Below are 13,570 nucleotides of genomic sequence, written 5' to 3'. Positions count from 1 at the left end.
CGAAAAATTAATGCAAAAGAGTCGTATATACTAAAATATTTAAGTAAACATACGACACTTCTCAAAATATGGAGAAAAGTTACGTTAGAAATTCAATCATTTCATATGAATGCAGCTAAAAGAGTCGTATATACTAAAATATTTAAGTAAACATATGACACTTCTCAAAAATAAATTTAAACGTGTTAAAATCTATGTTTTTCTTTGAGCAAATCTATGTTTATTATATAACAACGGACGTAATAGTGACCATGTGTCGAGACAAAACAATAATACAATAGCCAAGCAAATGAATATTAGTAGAGCCCACCACTTTCGAAGGCTAAGAGCAGCATTAACCGAGTATGTAGAAGGGTTTTTAGGAGAAAGAGGGCCCACAAAAATGAGGGAACCGAGGAAGAAGGGAGTTAAGAGCATGTACAACGCGGGTTGTTAGTCAATCCTTAAGTGTAATCCTTAGCTTTTGGTGATTAAATAAACATTAAAAATATCGATTAAGCTAAGGATGAATCCTAAATTAAGGATTAAAAGGAGGGAGTCCGTAATGCGCTGGCGTTACGTGAGTGGCTGGAGTCACGTTTGTGTTTGGTGGGGTGAGTGAAAAAAAAACGCGAAGAAAATCATTTGTTCAACCCAAGGAAAAAAAAAACCAGAGCCGTGACGGAGGCGATAGAGGGGCGAATCGTGATCGTCGTTGTGGAAGGTAAATCCGCCGTCTCTTTCAGTTAATTTTCCTTCTGGGCTTGATGCATGTTAATTTCATCGGTTGAAAGGGTTCGATTGTGGGGTTTAAATAGAATTAGGGTTTGAAATGGGATTGGGTATTTCAATCGAATTAGGGTTTTTGTCTGGGTTTGTAATTTTCTTCTTTTCGAGGCGATGTTGTGTTGTTATTGACGCGATTACGGGTTCTGGATTGAGTAAATGGGATTGGGGATTTTATTCGAAATAGGGTTTTTTTCTGCGTTTGCTAATTTGTTCTTTTAGATACGATTGTTTGTTGTTCTCGTCGGGAATGAAATCGAAATAGGGTTTTGTTCTTGATTGAAATCGTATAATGGTTTTCTTGTCGGTTCACACTCGATGAAAGGTTTGACGCTGGATTTGTTTTCGTTGCAGGTACAGAAATGGAGGAAGAACTTCGAGATATGAAAGCACACAAAGCGTACATCAGCATGGTTGATTTCGTTGCAGAAGCGCAACAGGGCATTCCCAAACTGTGCCCTTGTGGCTCAATCACGAAGGAAACCGTTGATGAAGAGGACACTTACGACTACCTCCCTGGGAAAAGATACTTCATATGCAAAGACTTCGAGGTCAGTACTTTTCTTTCTATCTCATTTATTTATATGCGATTCTTGTTCTTCCTTATTTGTTTGTTGTTTGACCAATTTCCACTATTTTGTTTGGCAGAATGACGGCCTTCATTTCAGGCAACCATGGGTTACGGGTGTGACAGAAGAGGTTGAGAGGCTGAAGCTACGGGTTCACGAGCATGAGAAGCTTCTCAGAGAGTGTGAGGCACTTAAGGTGAGCTTCAATTGTCAGTTTCATAATAAATTTAGTTGTTTGTACACATTTCTAAACCATTGTTTGTGTTACCTGTTCTCTGTACAGGCACAGGTTGCAATGCTGGTAAAGCGGGTGACAGAACTTGAGTTACTGCACTGAGGTTAGTCTAACTGAACTTTATTAGTTACTATATAACTCGCTAGTTACTAGTTTTAGTTGTTACAATAGAAACGGATAGGACATGCACCTGTTTAGTTAGAAATCTTTACACGTTGCGTTAATGAACTTGTAGAGTGTGTAGTTATAAATGCTTAGGTTAACGACCATTAAATTTTTTATAGCTGTTGTGATAGGACAGTTTTCTACTTGTATTGAATGTATAATCCCTTATTTAATCTTACTAGTTTCTAGTAGAGAATCACACAGTTTTATTCATACTCTTTACAAACTCCTAAATGGAAAGCTCCTCTAGTTTTGTTAACCTGTTAACGAGTCAAGGGTCAGTTGACCTTGACTCATTAGAAACTCCTTTTGTTAGTACCCAACCTCCGCAAGAGCCAAGTGTGAAAGAGAGGAGGAAGTGGACTGTCAAGGACGATTTAGTCCTCATTGGGGCTTGGCTCAACACCAGCAAAGATTCAATAGTCAGTAACGAACAGAAAGGCGCTGCCTTCTGGAAGAGGATTGTAGAGTATTACAACTCCAGTCCTCTACTCGTTGGGCTGGTGCCTAGAGAACTAGGGCAATGCAAGCAAAGATGGGCCAGGATCAATGATCTGGTCTGTAAGTTTGCTGGCTGCTACGACACGGCCTTGAGGGAACAGAGAAGCGGGCAAAACGACAATGACGTGATGAAGGCTGCGTTGGATATCTTCAACAGTGACCACAACATGAAGTTCAACTTAGAACATGCGTGGAGGGAGCTTAGGCACGATGTGAAATGGTGTTCTACGTATATGGAGAAGGACAAGGATAAGCGCAAGGCAACTCCAGTGCCAGAGCCAGAAGAAAGACCGGTGGGGGTTAAGGCTGCTAAGGCTGCGGGTAAGAGGCACAGAACTGGAAAAGATGAAGAGTTAAGCAAGCTAGAAGGACTTATGGAGCTGAAAAAGCAAATCTCTAAGCAAAGTTTGCTAGAGAGTTTGCTAACCAAACCAGAGCCACTCAATGAGATGGAATTGGCCCTGAAAACGAAACTGTTGTCTGAATTATTGTCATGAGTGATGGTTTGTTAGTGGTAGTTATGTTTCCATTACAATGTTTGCGTTTTGTCTACTTTACTTACTCATCTCAAATGCTTTGTTTCAGGTGAAGTACAAGACATGTGCCACATGAAGACAAATGATGCTGTTTCAGTCACGGGTGTTTCTTTTTTCCTTGCGCATGTGAACCATTTCAGAGGTTCACGGGTTGTATGTTTTCCTTGCGGCTTTCATTTGTTTTTTTATAACCATGTCACGGATTCTATGTAAGGCAGAGTGTAACTTTTCGTGCCTTTATAAGGCAGTGTGTAATGTTTCATTTCTTGTACTCTAAACTCCATCTATCAAACGTACGTTTAAGAATTCTCAACATTGTCTTTTGATGATCAACATTTCTTGTACTCTAAACTCCATCTATCAAAGGTAGTTTTCTTCTGCCGCTATCCATCTCGTCTCAGGTTCTAACCTTTCACGGTGCATAATTTTTTGCACTAAACTCTGCAAACTCGCCGGTAATCCTAATTCCTCTTCCTTTCTTACGCATCTCCGCGTCTCTTAGTTAGTGATCCGATAAAGTTTGAATATTTTTCTCGAGCTCATGAGATTCTTGTGATCCACGTTTTAGGGTTTCAATAATATTTCCTGGTAAATATACATGTGATCATACATATTAAAGTCTTAATTTGTTCACTTACTTAGACCTCTGAATATGATTTCTAAAGGAACATTTTGTTAAAGCAAAGATAAGTAAATTTATAACTATATTTGATTCTTTTTATTTCAAACTATAGTTTACGTTTACAAAGAAAAGTAAATATTATTCTTTAGGTTGAAACTATATTTTATTCTTTTTATTTCAAACTATAGTTTACGAATCATGATCATTTTTTTAAAACGAAATATAGGCAAATATGGGAGATGAAGTGGATCGCAGATTAAATGCGGCTTTAGATGAAGCAGTCGATGAATATTTGGAAGATACATACAACGACATCGTAAAGAAGCAAAAAAAGAAAGAGAGAAAACGTGCATATGTCGAAAGAAACCGCGAAGAGGGCCATTCCCGTCTATGGAATGACTACTTCAGTGAAAATCCAACATTTCCGCCTCATTTATTCAGACGCCGTTTCCGCATGAACAAGGAAGTTTTCATGCGTATTGTCGATCGTCTATCAGAAAATTATCCTTTCTTCCAACAAAGAAGAGATGCTGTCGGAAGATTAGGTCTATCTCCACTACAAAAGTGTACGGCAGCTCTTCGTATGCTTGCTTATGGCTGTGCGGCTGACGCCGTTGACGAATACCTCAGACTTGGTGAAAGCACGGCACTTTCATGTTTAACGAATTTCACAGAAGGGGTAATTGATTTATTTGGAGAAGAGTATATGCGAAGACCCACTCCAGAGGATCTTCAACGATTGCTCGATATTGGAGAGATTCGCGGCTTTCCGGGAATGATAGGAAGCATCGATTGTATGCATTGGGAGTGGAAAAATTGCCCAACCGCTTGGAAAGGACAGTACACACGTGGATCAGGAAAGCCAACCATTGTCTTGGAAGCTGTAGCTTCCCAAGATCTTTGGATTTGGCACGCTTTTTTTGGTCCTCCAGGTACCTTAAACGATATTAACGTCCTCGATCGATCTCCTGTTTTTGATGACATTTTACAAGGTCGAGCTCCAAGGGTACAATACCTCGTAAACGGACACCAATATGGTTTGCCTTACTACCTCACAGACGGCATATATCCAAGATGGTCAACATTTATCCAATCTATCTCAAACCCTCAAAGCCCTGAAGCACAGTTATTTGCTAAAGTTCAGGAGTCCACCCGAAAAGATGTGGAGCGTGCTTTCGGAGTATTGCAAGCTCGATTTGCAATAGTTAAAAACCCGGCTATTTTGTGGGACAAGACCCAAATAGGGATGGTTATGCGAACATGTATCATACTCCACAATATGATAGTGGAAAATGAACGCAATGGATACAGCGGGTGTGATATATCAGAGTTTGAAGAAGGAGAGTCGAGTAGAAGTTCAGAGGTGGATATGTCATATACTCGCAGGCCTTCAAATCTCCGAACTATGCTTGAAATACGTACTCAAGTTCGTGACCCACATACGCATGAACAATTGAAATTTGATTTGATCCAAAATATTTGGAACAAGTTTGGTAATGATGCAAATGTTTAATTGTTGTATGTTTCTATTTTCTCATTCAATAAATAAAAATTTTAAATTTTCTTTTAAAAAATATTTATTAATAATTTTGTAAGGATTCCTTAATGGTAACACCATTGGAGTAATATTTATGATAAGAGTCCTTGACTATTCATAAAAAAAAAAAAAAAAAAAATTAATAAACTAATGTTAAGGACTCCAATGGTGGGTAACACCATTGGAGGTGCTCTAAATGTAGCCAAATAAGAAACGTATGCAGTTGGGTTTTTTTACTGTGCATAGGCTCCACTGACATGTGGCGGTCCGCGATTGATTCTTTTTTAATTTTTTTTTTTTTTTTTTTAAAATCGGCCAAAAGGAAAAAAAAGAAAAATTAGAAACCCATTTGGGTATTTGGGTTAATCATGCTCTAAACCAAACCTACAAGGAGATTAATATATTTACATATGACCCCTTCCCTTTCAAAGAAGTTGTGTTCTTGTTAAGTTACCATGGCTCCTTCCACTCTAAGACCTATGGAGACAGTCCATGATTGCCCTGCGAAACTCACCATTGTGCAGCAGAAAGGAGGATACATACATGTAACCATGATCTCACTTATGAGCCTGGCCATGCTTTTTAAGCTCCAAGACAGATTGTTTCTGTATGTATCCACCATCCTATCAACACCAATCACACTCATACAATCAGCATCCAATGTTTTTAAAAATTTGTGACAATGATGTTTTTTTTTCAACTACAGTTCCATACTTTAGTCTTCCTTCACAGAATGCAGCAACTGCATAGTATGGAGATAGGAATGGAAGTGTTGCAACTGTACTGTTGGATGAAGATCCAACCATCGAATCATGTAACCCTCCTACTATATTTACAAGACTTTTTTAGGTTTAAGTTAAAGCAAAGAAAAGAAGAACAATTCAATCAATACATGGGGATGCAATCACATATATCCCTCGGACGGATTCTGTTAGTTGATATGGCTCTCAAAAATCAGTCTAATCCTAACACTTGAACTTAACTCGTGATACTACAAAGAGTATCTTTGGTTACCTTTTCATGCATGCACTCTATATATTAACTTGTGTACGTACCACAGAGAACTTATATCAGATGATGACAAGTTTGTTAGATGTTAGATGAATAGCATGTATGATGTGTTATTATTTTTATGTCAAGTGTGGTTCATCTATCTTATATATTATTAAAGATCTCTTCCAACTATCGATATTGGTACATTTTGTGTCTAATACCCTTCCTCGAGATGATGACTCTTTGAGTATCAATCTCGGAATGCTCGGGCAAGGATCAATGAGCCAACTTTAGACTAGATCGATGTGGATCGGGTTAGACTGCGTGGATCAGGCTCTGATACCATGTTAAGCTAGTTGGGTTTCCAACCTAAAATCAATTGGTGCTAAGAGGAATAGAATGATCCATCTATCTTATATATTTCTTATGATCTTTTCTAACTACCAATATGGGACACTTTGTCTATTACAAAATAGTTTACTTACTTTCCAAAGAAAAACAGTGTGAAAAACTACGTTAATAGTGATGTGTAATGAATGAACTTCCCAAAAACGGTTAGGATATAAACAATACAAACGGGCAAACAAGTGGATACTAGAGATACCCACCACTTTTGAAAGCAAAAAGAATGTTATTCTTAAAAAACGAACACTTAAAGAAAGAACAAATGATACAACATCATTAATTCATCCAAGGAATAATTCATTTGATAAGCAGTGATAATTAACACATCATCATCGTACAGATAAAACGTAATTATTTGTGGTCACGCCATTAAAACAAACTTAACAAGCCTTCTTAAGTGGGGACCCACAGAGACAGCGGTTCTCAGCGAACTCATATGATTTAAAGGTTTGAAGTTGACCACCACGTGGTATTTTTCCGCAGAGACGATTGTAACTAATGTTGAAACGCTCGAGATGTAGCTGAGTCAGCTCCCTAGGAAGCGTCCCGAAGATTCGGTTATGGCTCAGATCTAACATAGCTAGGCTCTTACCGAACTTAATCTTGGAGAGATCAAACTCAAACAAGTTTCTCGACAGATCCACTTGTACTGTTCTTTTGTTCCCTCCGAAAAACATCGAACCATCTCCTGTGAAACCGTTTCCCTTCAGAACTACTGCTTGAAAGTCCATCTTTGACAACGACTCCGGTATTTTTCCTGCCAGAACAATGTTATTGAATATATTTTATTAAATCATCAATAATAATAATAATGACAATTTGGCGCTGAAAAAAATTAATAATATGATCTTTAAAAATAATTCATATTTTAAAAAATTTCAAATTAGTGTATCTATAGATCCAACATTTAAACCTAAAGTTATTCTTCACCTCATATGTTTCAAAATATCAGGTGTTTTGGTGAAGTACAATCATTAAGAGAATATTTAACCTTTTCATAACTATTCATAAAAATGTTTGCATAAGTGGTCAGATAAGTGTAAAAACTGCATACAAATGTCAAAACTACTTATATTTTGTAATAGGAAAAAAATTTTCTAAACTACTTATATTATGAAAAAGTATAATAAAAAAAATATTGGTATACCTGAGAGCTTATTGTTTTTCAAGAAGAGATTAGGGACGCTGCCTACGAAGGAACCGAAAGAGTTCGGTACAGGACCGGTTAGCGAATTGTTGTCGGCCTGAAAGGTGTGAAGCTTAGGCATCTGAGTAAGCCAACCGGGAATAGGACCGGTAAACTTGTTAAAGGAGATGTCCAAGAACGTAACGCTTTTGAGCTCGCTGATGTAATCAGGAATTGGACCGGATAGTTTGTTCCACCGTAAGAAGATGAAGACGAGGTGCTTGAGTTTGGTGATGGTGCGTGGTATGTTTCCGGTTAGTTTCATGTGACTCATTTCGAGTGTACGGAGTTCAAGGAGGTCACCGATCTGGTCAGGGATCTGACCGTAGAGGGTTCTGTAGTTGGCCATAGAGAATAATGTGACGCGGCCGTTAGTGCACTCGATGCCTGTCCAGCTTGTACAACAGTCGGTTTGAGGATCCCATGAGGAGAGGAATTCCGTGTTGTTAAAATGTTTCTTGATTTGAAGGAGAGTGTTTTTGTCTTTTGAGTTGCAGCTGTAAGAGGATGGGAGAGAAGAGATGAAGAAGATAGAGAGACAAAGAAGGATCTTCATTGTGATTTGAGTGGTTATTTTTTTACGCAGTGAGGCATGGTTCCAAAAGCAATAGAACTCAAAAAAACTATGTCTGTCTGGTTCCTAGACACAAGGAAGACCAATTATTCTCCTCTTATTTTGCAAAACATGAACCTAAATAAATGAGCAGAGGCTTAGTCGTCTACTACATATACCGTATGTTCGAATCTTGGTACGGTTAGAAGTCCTCCGGTTCGGTTCAATGTTTCATCAATCCAATATCCACGTCTCTCTCTCGTAAGATTATTTTAGTATGAAGTGTATGCAATGTTCATATTTCATTTTTGTGTGCATGCATGATATGAACTCACTTATGAGCCTAGCCATACTTTTTGAAGCTCCAAGACAGAGTGTTTCTGTATGTATCCACCATCCTATCAACACCAATCACACTCATACAGTCAGCATCCAATATTTTTAAAAATTTGTGACAATGATGTTTTTTTCACTACAGTTCCATGCTTTAGTCTCCCTTCACAGAATGCAGCAACTGCATAGTATGGAAATAGGAAAAAGTGTTGCAACTCTGTTGGATGAAGCGACCCAACCATCGAAGCGTGTACCCCTCCTACATGTACAAGACTTTTTTTAGGTTTCAGTTAAAGCAAATAAAAAGAACAATTCAATCAATGCATGGGGATGCAATCACATAGATCCCTCGGACGGATTCTGTACGGCTCTCAAAAATCAGTCTAATCGTAACACTTGAACTTAACTCGTGATACTACAAAGAGTATCTTTGGTTACCTTTTCATGCATGCACTATATTAACTTGTGTACGTACCCACAGAGAACTTATATCAGATGATGACAAATTTGTTAGATGTTAGAGATATGAATAGCATGTATGATGTTATTATTTTTACGTCAAGTCTAACAAAATACATGACTTACTTTCCAAAGAAAAACAGTGTGAAAAACTGCGTTAATAGTGGAGTGTAGTGTATGAACTTTAAAACGGTTGCTGTGTGTCAAGATAGAAACAAATACAACGGCCAAACAAGTGGATACTAGAGATACCCACCACTTTCTTTCTTTTTTTGATCAAAATATACCACTTTTGAAAGCAAAAAGAATGTTATTCTTAAAAAAGAACAAATGATACAACAGCATTAATTCATCTAAGGAACAATTCTTTAATAGCAGTGATATTTAACACATCCTCATCGTACAGATAAGACGTAGTTATTTGTAGTCACGCCATTAAAACAAACTTAACAAGCCTTCTTAAGTGGGGACCCACAAAGACAGCGGTTCTCAGCGAATTCATATGATTTAAAGGTCTGAAGTTGACCACCACGTGGGATTTTTCCGCATAGACGATTGTAACTAATGTTGAAACGCTCGAGATGTAGCTGAGTCAGCTCCCTAGGAAGCGTCCCGAAGATTCGGTTATGGCTCAGATCCAACAAAGCCATGCTCTTACCGAACTTAACCTTGGAGAGATCGAACTCAAACAAATTTCTCGACAGATCCAATTGTACTGTTCTTTTGTTCCCTCCGAAAAACATCGAACCATCTCCTGTGAAACCATTTCCCTTCAAAACTATTGCTTGAAAGTCGATCTTTGATAATGACTCCGGTATTTTTCCTGCCAGAGCAATGTTATTGGATGTTCGGCTTGAAATTTATCAAACTGACACTTTTTGAGAAACAAAAGGAGTATGATTTACTAAATTATCAATAATAATAATAATAACAATGGTGCTGAAAATAATCAATAATATAATGGTGAGACTATGTTAAAGCTTACCAATAATGATGCTCTAGGTCTTTTAGTGAAAGTCCAGTGATTAAGAAAATATTTAAAATGTTTGCATAATTGGCGACATAATTGTAAAAAGTGCATACAAATGTCAAGACTACTTTAATTATATTTTGTAATATAAAAAAAATCATAAACTACTTATATTATGAAATAGTATAATTGAAAAAAACATATTGGTATACCTGAGAGCTTATTGTAAGGCAAGAAAACATTAGGGACGTTGCCTACAAAGGAACCGAAAGAGTTCGGTATAGGACCGGTTAGCGAATTGTTGTCGGCCTGAAAGGTCTGAAGCTTAGGCATCTGAGTAAGCCAACCGGGAATAGGACCGGTAAACTTGTTAAAGGAGATGTCCAAGAACGTAACGCTTTTGAGCTCGCTGATGTAATCAGGAATTGGACCGGATAGTTTGTTCCAGCTTAAGAAGATGAGGACGAGGTGCTTGAGTTTGGTGATGCTGCGTGGTATGTTTCCGGTTAGATTCATGGAACTCATTTCGAGTGTACGGAGTTCAGGGAGGTCGCCGATCTGGTCCGGGATCTGACCGACGACGCTGTCGTCGCTGGCCATAGAGAATAATGTGACGCGGCCGTTAGTGCACTCAATGCCGGTCCAGCTAGTACAACAGTCGGTTTGAGGATCCCAGGAGGAGAGGAGTTTCGGGTTGTTGAAATGCTTCTTGATTTGAAGGAGGGTGTTTTTGTCTTTTGGGTTGCAGCTGTAAGATGATGGGAGAGAAGAGATGAAGAGTGCAGCGAAGAAGATAAAGAGACGAATAAGGAGCTTCATTGTGATATGAGTGGTTATTTTGACGCAGTGAAGCTACTATATACCAGAGTTTTCATGGTTCTAAAAGCAATATGCTGGCAATATAAATCAATAACTATGTTTGTTTGGTTCCTGAACACAAGGAAGACTAATTCTTCTCTCTTATTTTGCAAAACATGAACTTAAATAAATGAGCAAAGACTTAGTCGTCTACTACATATATCGTCGGTTCGGAATCAGGTTAGAAGTCCTCCCTCGTATGATTATTTTAGTATAAAGTGTCTGTGATTATCTTTTTTTTTTCATTTTTATGTGCATGATGTGAAATGTATTTACATATCTCGTGTTAATTAGCTAAAAACATCGTATTTCAAAAGTCAATAAATATTTTACTTTGAATGTGAAGAATTTTTATATCATGTTATTAAATAATGTGAACAACTTGGGTGTGCGTCGTTCCTCTAGTAATTTAAAAAGTGATCAACGAATATTCTAATGTGAATAAGATCTTGATTATAGCCCTAGGCTGCCATTTAATCAACTACTAATTATTATAGAAATAAACGTGAGTTTCATACCTGGCGGGAATCTACATTGTACGAGCCTACATATATTTTAGAATATCTTTATCAAAAATAATTTTAAAAGACTTCTCACAATTAAATTATCTTTATCAAGGATCTTTGATACAATGGCCAAAATCATTTTCAGTCCAGCTAATGAACCACTAATATACCCAACACTTTCAAAAGCAACAGGAACGTTATTCTTAAAAAAGAAGAACAAATGGTACAACAACATTAATTCCTCAAATGAACAATTCATTTGATAAGCAGTGACAATTAACACATCATCATCGTACAAGTTTTTTTTGAGCAACCATCATCGTACAGATAAAAGCAACAGGAACGTTATTCTTAAAAAAGAAGAACAAATGATACAACAGCATTAATTAATTCCTCAAAGGAACAATTCATTTGATAAGCAGTGATAATTAACACATCATCATTGTACAAGTTTTTTTTGAGCAACCATCATCGTACAGATAAAAGCAACAGGAACGTTATTCTTAAAAAAGAAGAACAAATGATACTTGTGCCAAAAAAAAAAAAAAAAAAAAAAAAAAGAAGAAGAACAAATGATACAACAGCATTAATTAATTCCTCAAAGGAACAATTCATTTGATAAGCAGTGATAATTAACACATCATCATCGTACAAGTTTTTTTTTGAGCAACCATCATCGTACAGATAAAACGTAATTATTTGTTGTCACGCCACTAAACAAATCAATTTAACAAGCCTTCTTAAGCGGTGACCCACAAAGACAGCGGTTGTGAGCGAACTCATATGATTTAAAAGTCTGAAGTTTACCACCACGTGGGATTTTTCCGCAGAGACGATTGTAACTAATGTTGAAACGCTGGAGATGTAGCTCGGTCAGCTCCCTAGGAAGTTTCCCGAAGATTCGGTTATGGCTCAGATCCAACAAAGCCATGCTCTTACCGAACTTAACTTTGGAGAGATCGAACTCAAACTTGTTTCTCGATAGATCCACTTGTACTGTTCTTTTGTTCCCTCCGAAAAACATTGAACCATCTCCTGTGAAACTGTTTCCCGTCAGAACTACTGCTTGAAAGTCAATCTTTGACAACGACTCCGGTATTTTTCCTGCCAGAGCAATGTTAGTGAATTTGATTTAGTAATCAATAATAATAATAATAACAATTTGGTGCTGAAAATAATTAGTAATACGATCTCTAAAAATACTTCATATTTTAAGAAATCTCAAACTGGTGTATCTATAGATCAAATAGTTAAATCTAAAGTTATACTCCGCCTCATATGTTTCAAAATGTAATGTGTTTTAGTGAAAGTACAATGGTTGAGAAAATTATTACTTGTCAAAAAATAATATTTAATCTATTCTAAATATAATTAACTCTTTCATAACTAATCATACAAATGTTTTCATAATTGGTCACATAAATGTAAAAAGTGCATACAAATCTCAAAACTACTTAATTATATTTTGTAATATAAAAAAAATTCCTAAACTACTTATATTATGAAATAGTATAATTGAAAAAAAATATTGGTATACCTGAGAGCTTATTATAAGGCAAGAAAAGATTAGGGACGTTGCCTACAAAGGAACCGAAAGAGTTCGGTATAGGACCGGTTAGCGAATTGTTGTCGGCCTGAAAGGTCTGAAGGTTCGGCATCTGAGTAAGCCAACCGGGAATAGGACCGGTAAACTTGTTAAAGGAGATGTCCAAGAACGTAACGCTTTTGAGCTCGCTGATGTATTCAGGAATTGGACCGGATAGTCTGTTCCAAGTTAAGAAGATGAGGTCGAGGTGCTTGAGTTTAGTGATGGTGCGTGGTATGGTTCCGGTTAGATTCAAGTAACTCATTTCGAGTGATTGGAGTTCAAGGAGGTCGCCTATCTGGTCCGGGATATGACCGACGAGCTTCTTGTCTTTGGACATAGAGAGTAACGTGACGCGGTCGTTAGTGCATTCGATGCCGGTCCAGCTAGTACAACAGTCGGTTGCAGGGCTCCATGTGGAGAGGAGATCGGGGTTGTTAAAATGTTTCTTGATTTGAAGGAGCGTGTTTTCCTCTTTTGAGTTGCAGCTGTATGATGGTGGGAGAGAAGAGATGATGAGGATAGAGAGACAAAGAAGGAGCTTCATTGTGATTTGAGTGGTGGTCTTGACGCAGTGAAGCTACTATTATAACAGAGATTTTGATGGTTCCCAAAGGAATAGAACTTTTATTGTTTGGTTCCTAAACACAAGGAAGACCATTTCTTCTACTCTTATTTGTGAAAACATGAAGTTAAATAAAAAAGCAGAGACTTAGAGCATGTTTATTGCTAAAACCCTTTAAAGATCTCTTAAGTGGGCCACACTGAAAAAAAAATTAAATGGGTCAGAGA

General features: G+C 37.3%; 6 protein-coding genes across 6 annotated transcripts; 3 read left to right on the top strand and 3 right to left on the bottom strand.

The window, feature by feature from the left end:
* The first annotated feature begins 638 nt into the window (after window positions 1-638).
* On the top strand, window positions 639-5,129 carry LOC106454123. The gene is made up of 6 exons (XM_048779939.1): window positions 639-703; window positions 1,120-1,316; window positions 1,414-1,530; window positions 1,618-1,672; window positions 2,821-3,226; window positions 3,620-5,129. Exons 2-4 carry the CDS (start codon window positions 1,128-1,130, stop codon window positions 1,669-1,671), a joined length of 360 nt encoding a protein of 119 aa, XP_048635896.1. The 5' UTR covers window positions 639-703; window positions 1,120-1,127; the 3' UTR covers window position 1,672; window positions 2,821-3,226; window positions 3,620-5,129.
* On the top strand, window positions 1,968-2,732 carry LOC125608701 (glutathione S-transferase T3-like). Its single transcript, XM_048779155.1, has one exon. It carries the CDS (start codon window positions 1,968-1,970, stop codon window positions 2,730-2,732), a length of 765 nt encoding a protein of 254 aa, XP_048635112.1.
* Window positions 3,626-4,906, top strand: LOC106428127. Its single transcript, XM_048779154.1, has 2 exons — window positions 3,626-4,187; window positions 4,326-4,906. The coding sequence occupies exons 1-2, from the start codon at window positions 3,626-3,628 to the stop codon at window positions 4,904-4,906; spliced, it is 1,143 nt and encodes a 380-aa protein (XP_048635111.1).
* An 852-nt stretch (window positions 5,130-5,981) lies between the features above and the next one.
* Window positions 5,982-8,653, bottom strand: LOC106345439 (leucine-rich repeat protein FLOR 1-like). The gene is made up of 2 exons (XM_013784635.3): window positions 7,476-8,653; window positions 5,982-7,085 (listed from the first exon to the last, which is right to left on the bottom strand). The coding sequence occupies exons 1-2, from the start codon at window positions 8,068-8,070 to the stop codon at window positions 6,709-6,711; spliced, it is 972 nt and encodes a 323-aa protein (XP_013640089.2). The 5' UTR covers window positions 8,071-8,653; the 3' UTR covers window positions 5,982-6,708.
* Window positions 8,654-9,079: 426 nt separating this feature from the next.
* Window positions 9,080-10,896, bottom strand: LOC106345438 (leucine-rich repeat protein FLOR 1-like). Its single transcript, XM_013784634.3, has 2 exons — window positions 10,042-10,896; window positions 9,080-9,682 (listed from the first exon to the last, which is right to left on the bottom strand). The coding sequence occupies exons 1-2, from the start codon at window positions 10,646-10,648 to the stop codon at window positions 9,306-9,308; spliced, it is 984 nt and encodes a 327-aa protein (XP_013640088.2). The 5' UTR covers window positions 10,649-10,896; the 3' UTR covers window positions 9,080-9,305.
* An 888-nt stretch (window positions 10,897-11,784) lies between these two features.
* LOC106452404 (leucine-rich repeat protein FLOR 1-like) lies at window positions 11,785-13,454 on the bottom strand. Its single transcript, XM_022712695.2, has 2 exons — window positions 12,731-13,454; window positions 11,785-12,297 (listed from the first exon to the last, which is right to left on the bottom strand). Exons 1-2 carry the CDS (start codon window positions 13,323-13,325, stop codon window positions 11,921-11,923), a joined length of 972 nt encoding a protein of 323 aa, XP_022568416.2. The 5' UTR covers window positions 13,326-13,454; the 3' UTR covers window positions 11,785-11,920.
* Window positions 13,455-13,570: the final 116 nt, after the last annotated feature.

The sequence above is a fragment of the Brassica napus genome, chromosome A5 (assembly GCF_020379485.1).
Source record: "Brassica napus cultivar Da-Ae chromosome A5, Da-Ae, whole genome shotgun sequence".
NCBI classification, from domain to species: domain Eukaryota; kingdom Viridiplantae; phylum Streptophyta; class Magnoliopsida; order Brassicales; family Brassicaceae; genus Brassica; species Brassica napus.
This window is presented reverse-complemented; position numbering and strand designations above follow the sequence as displayed.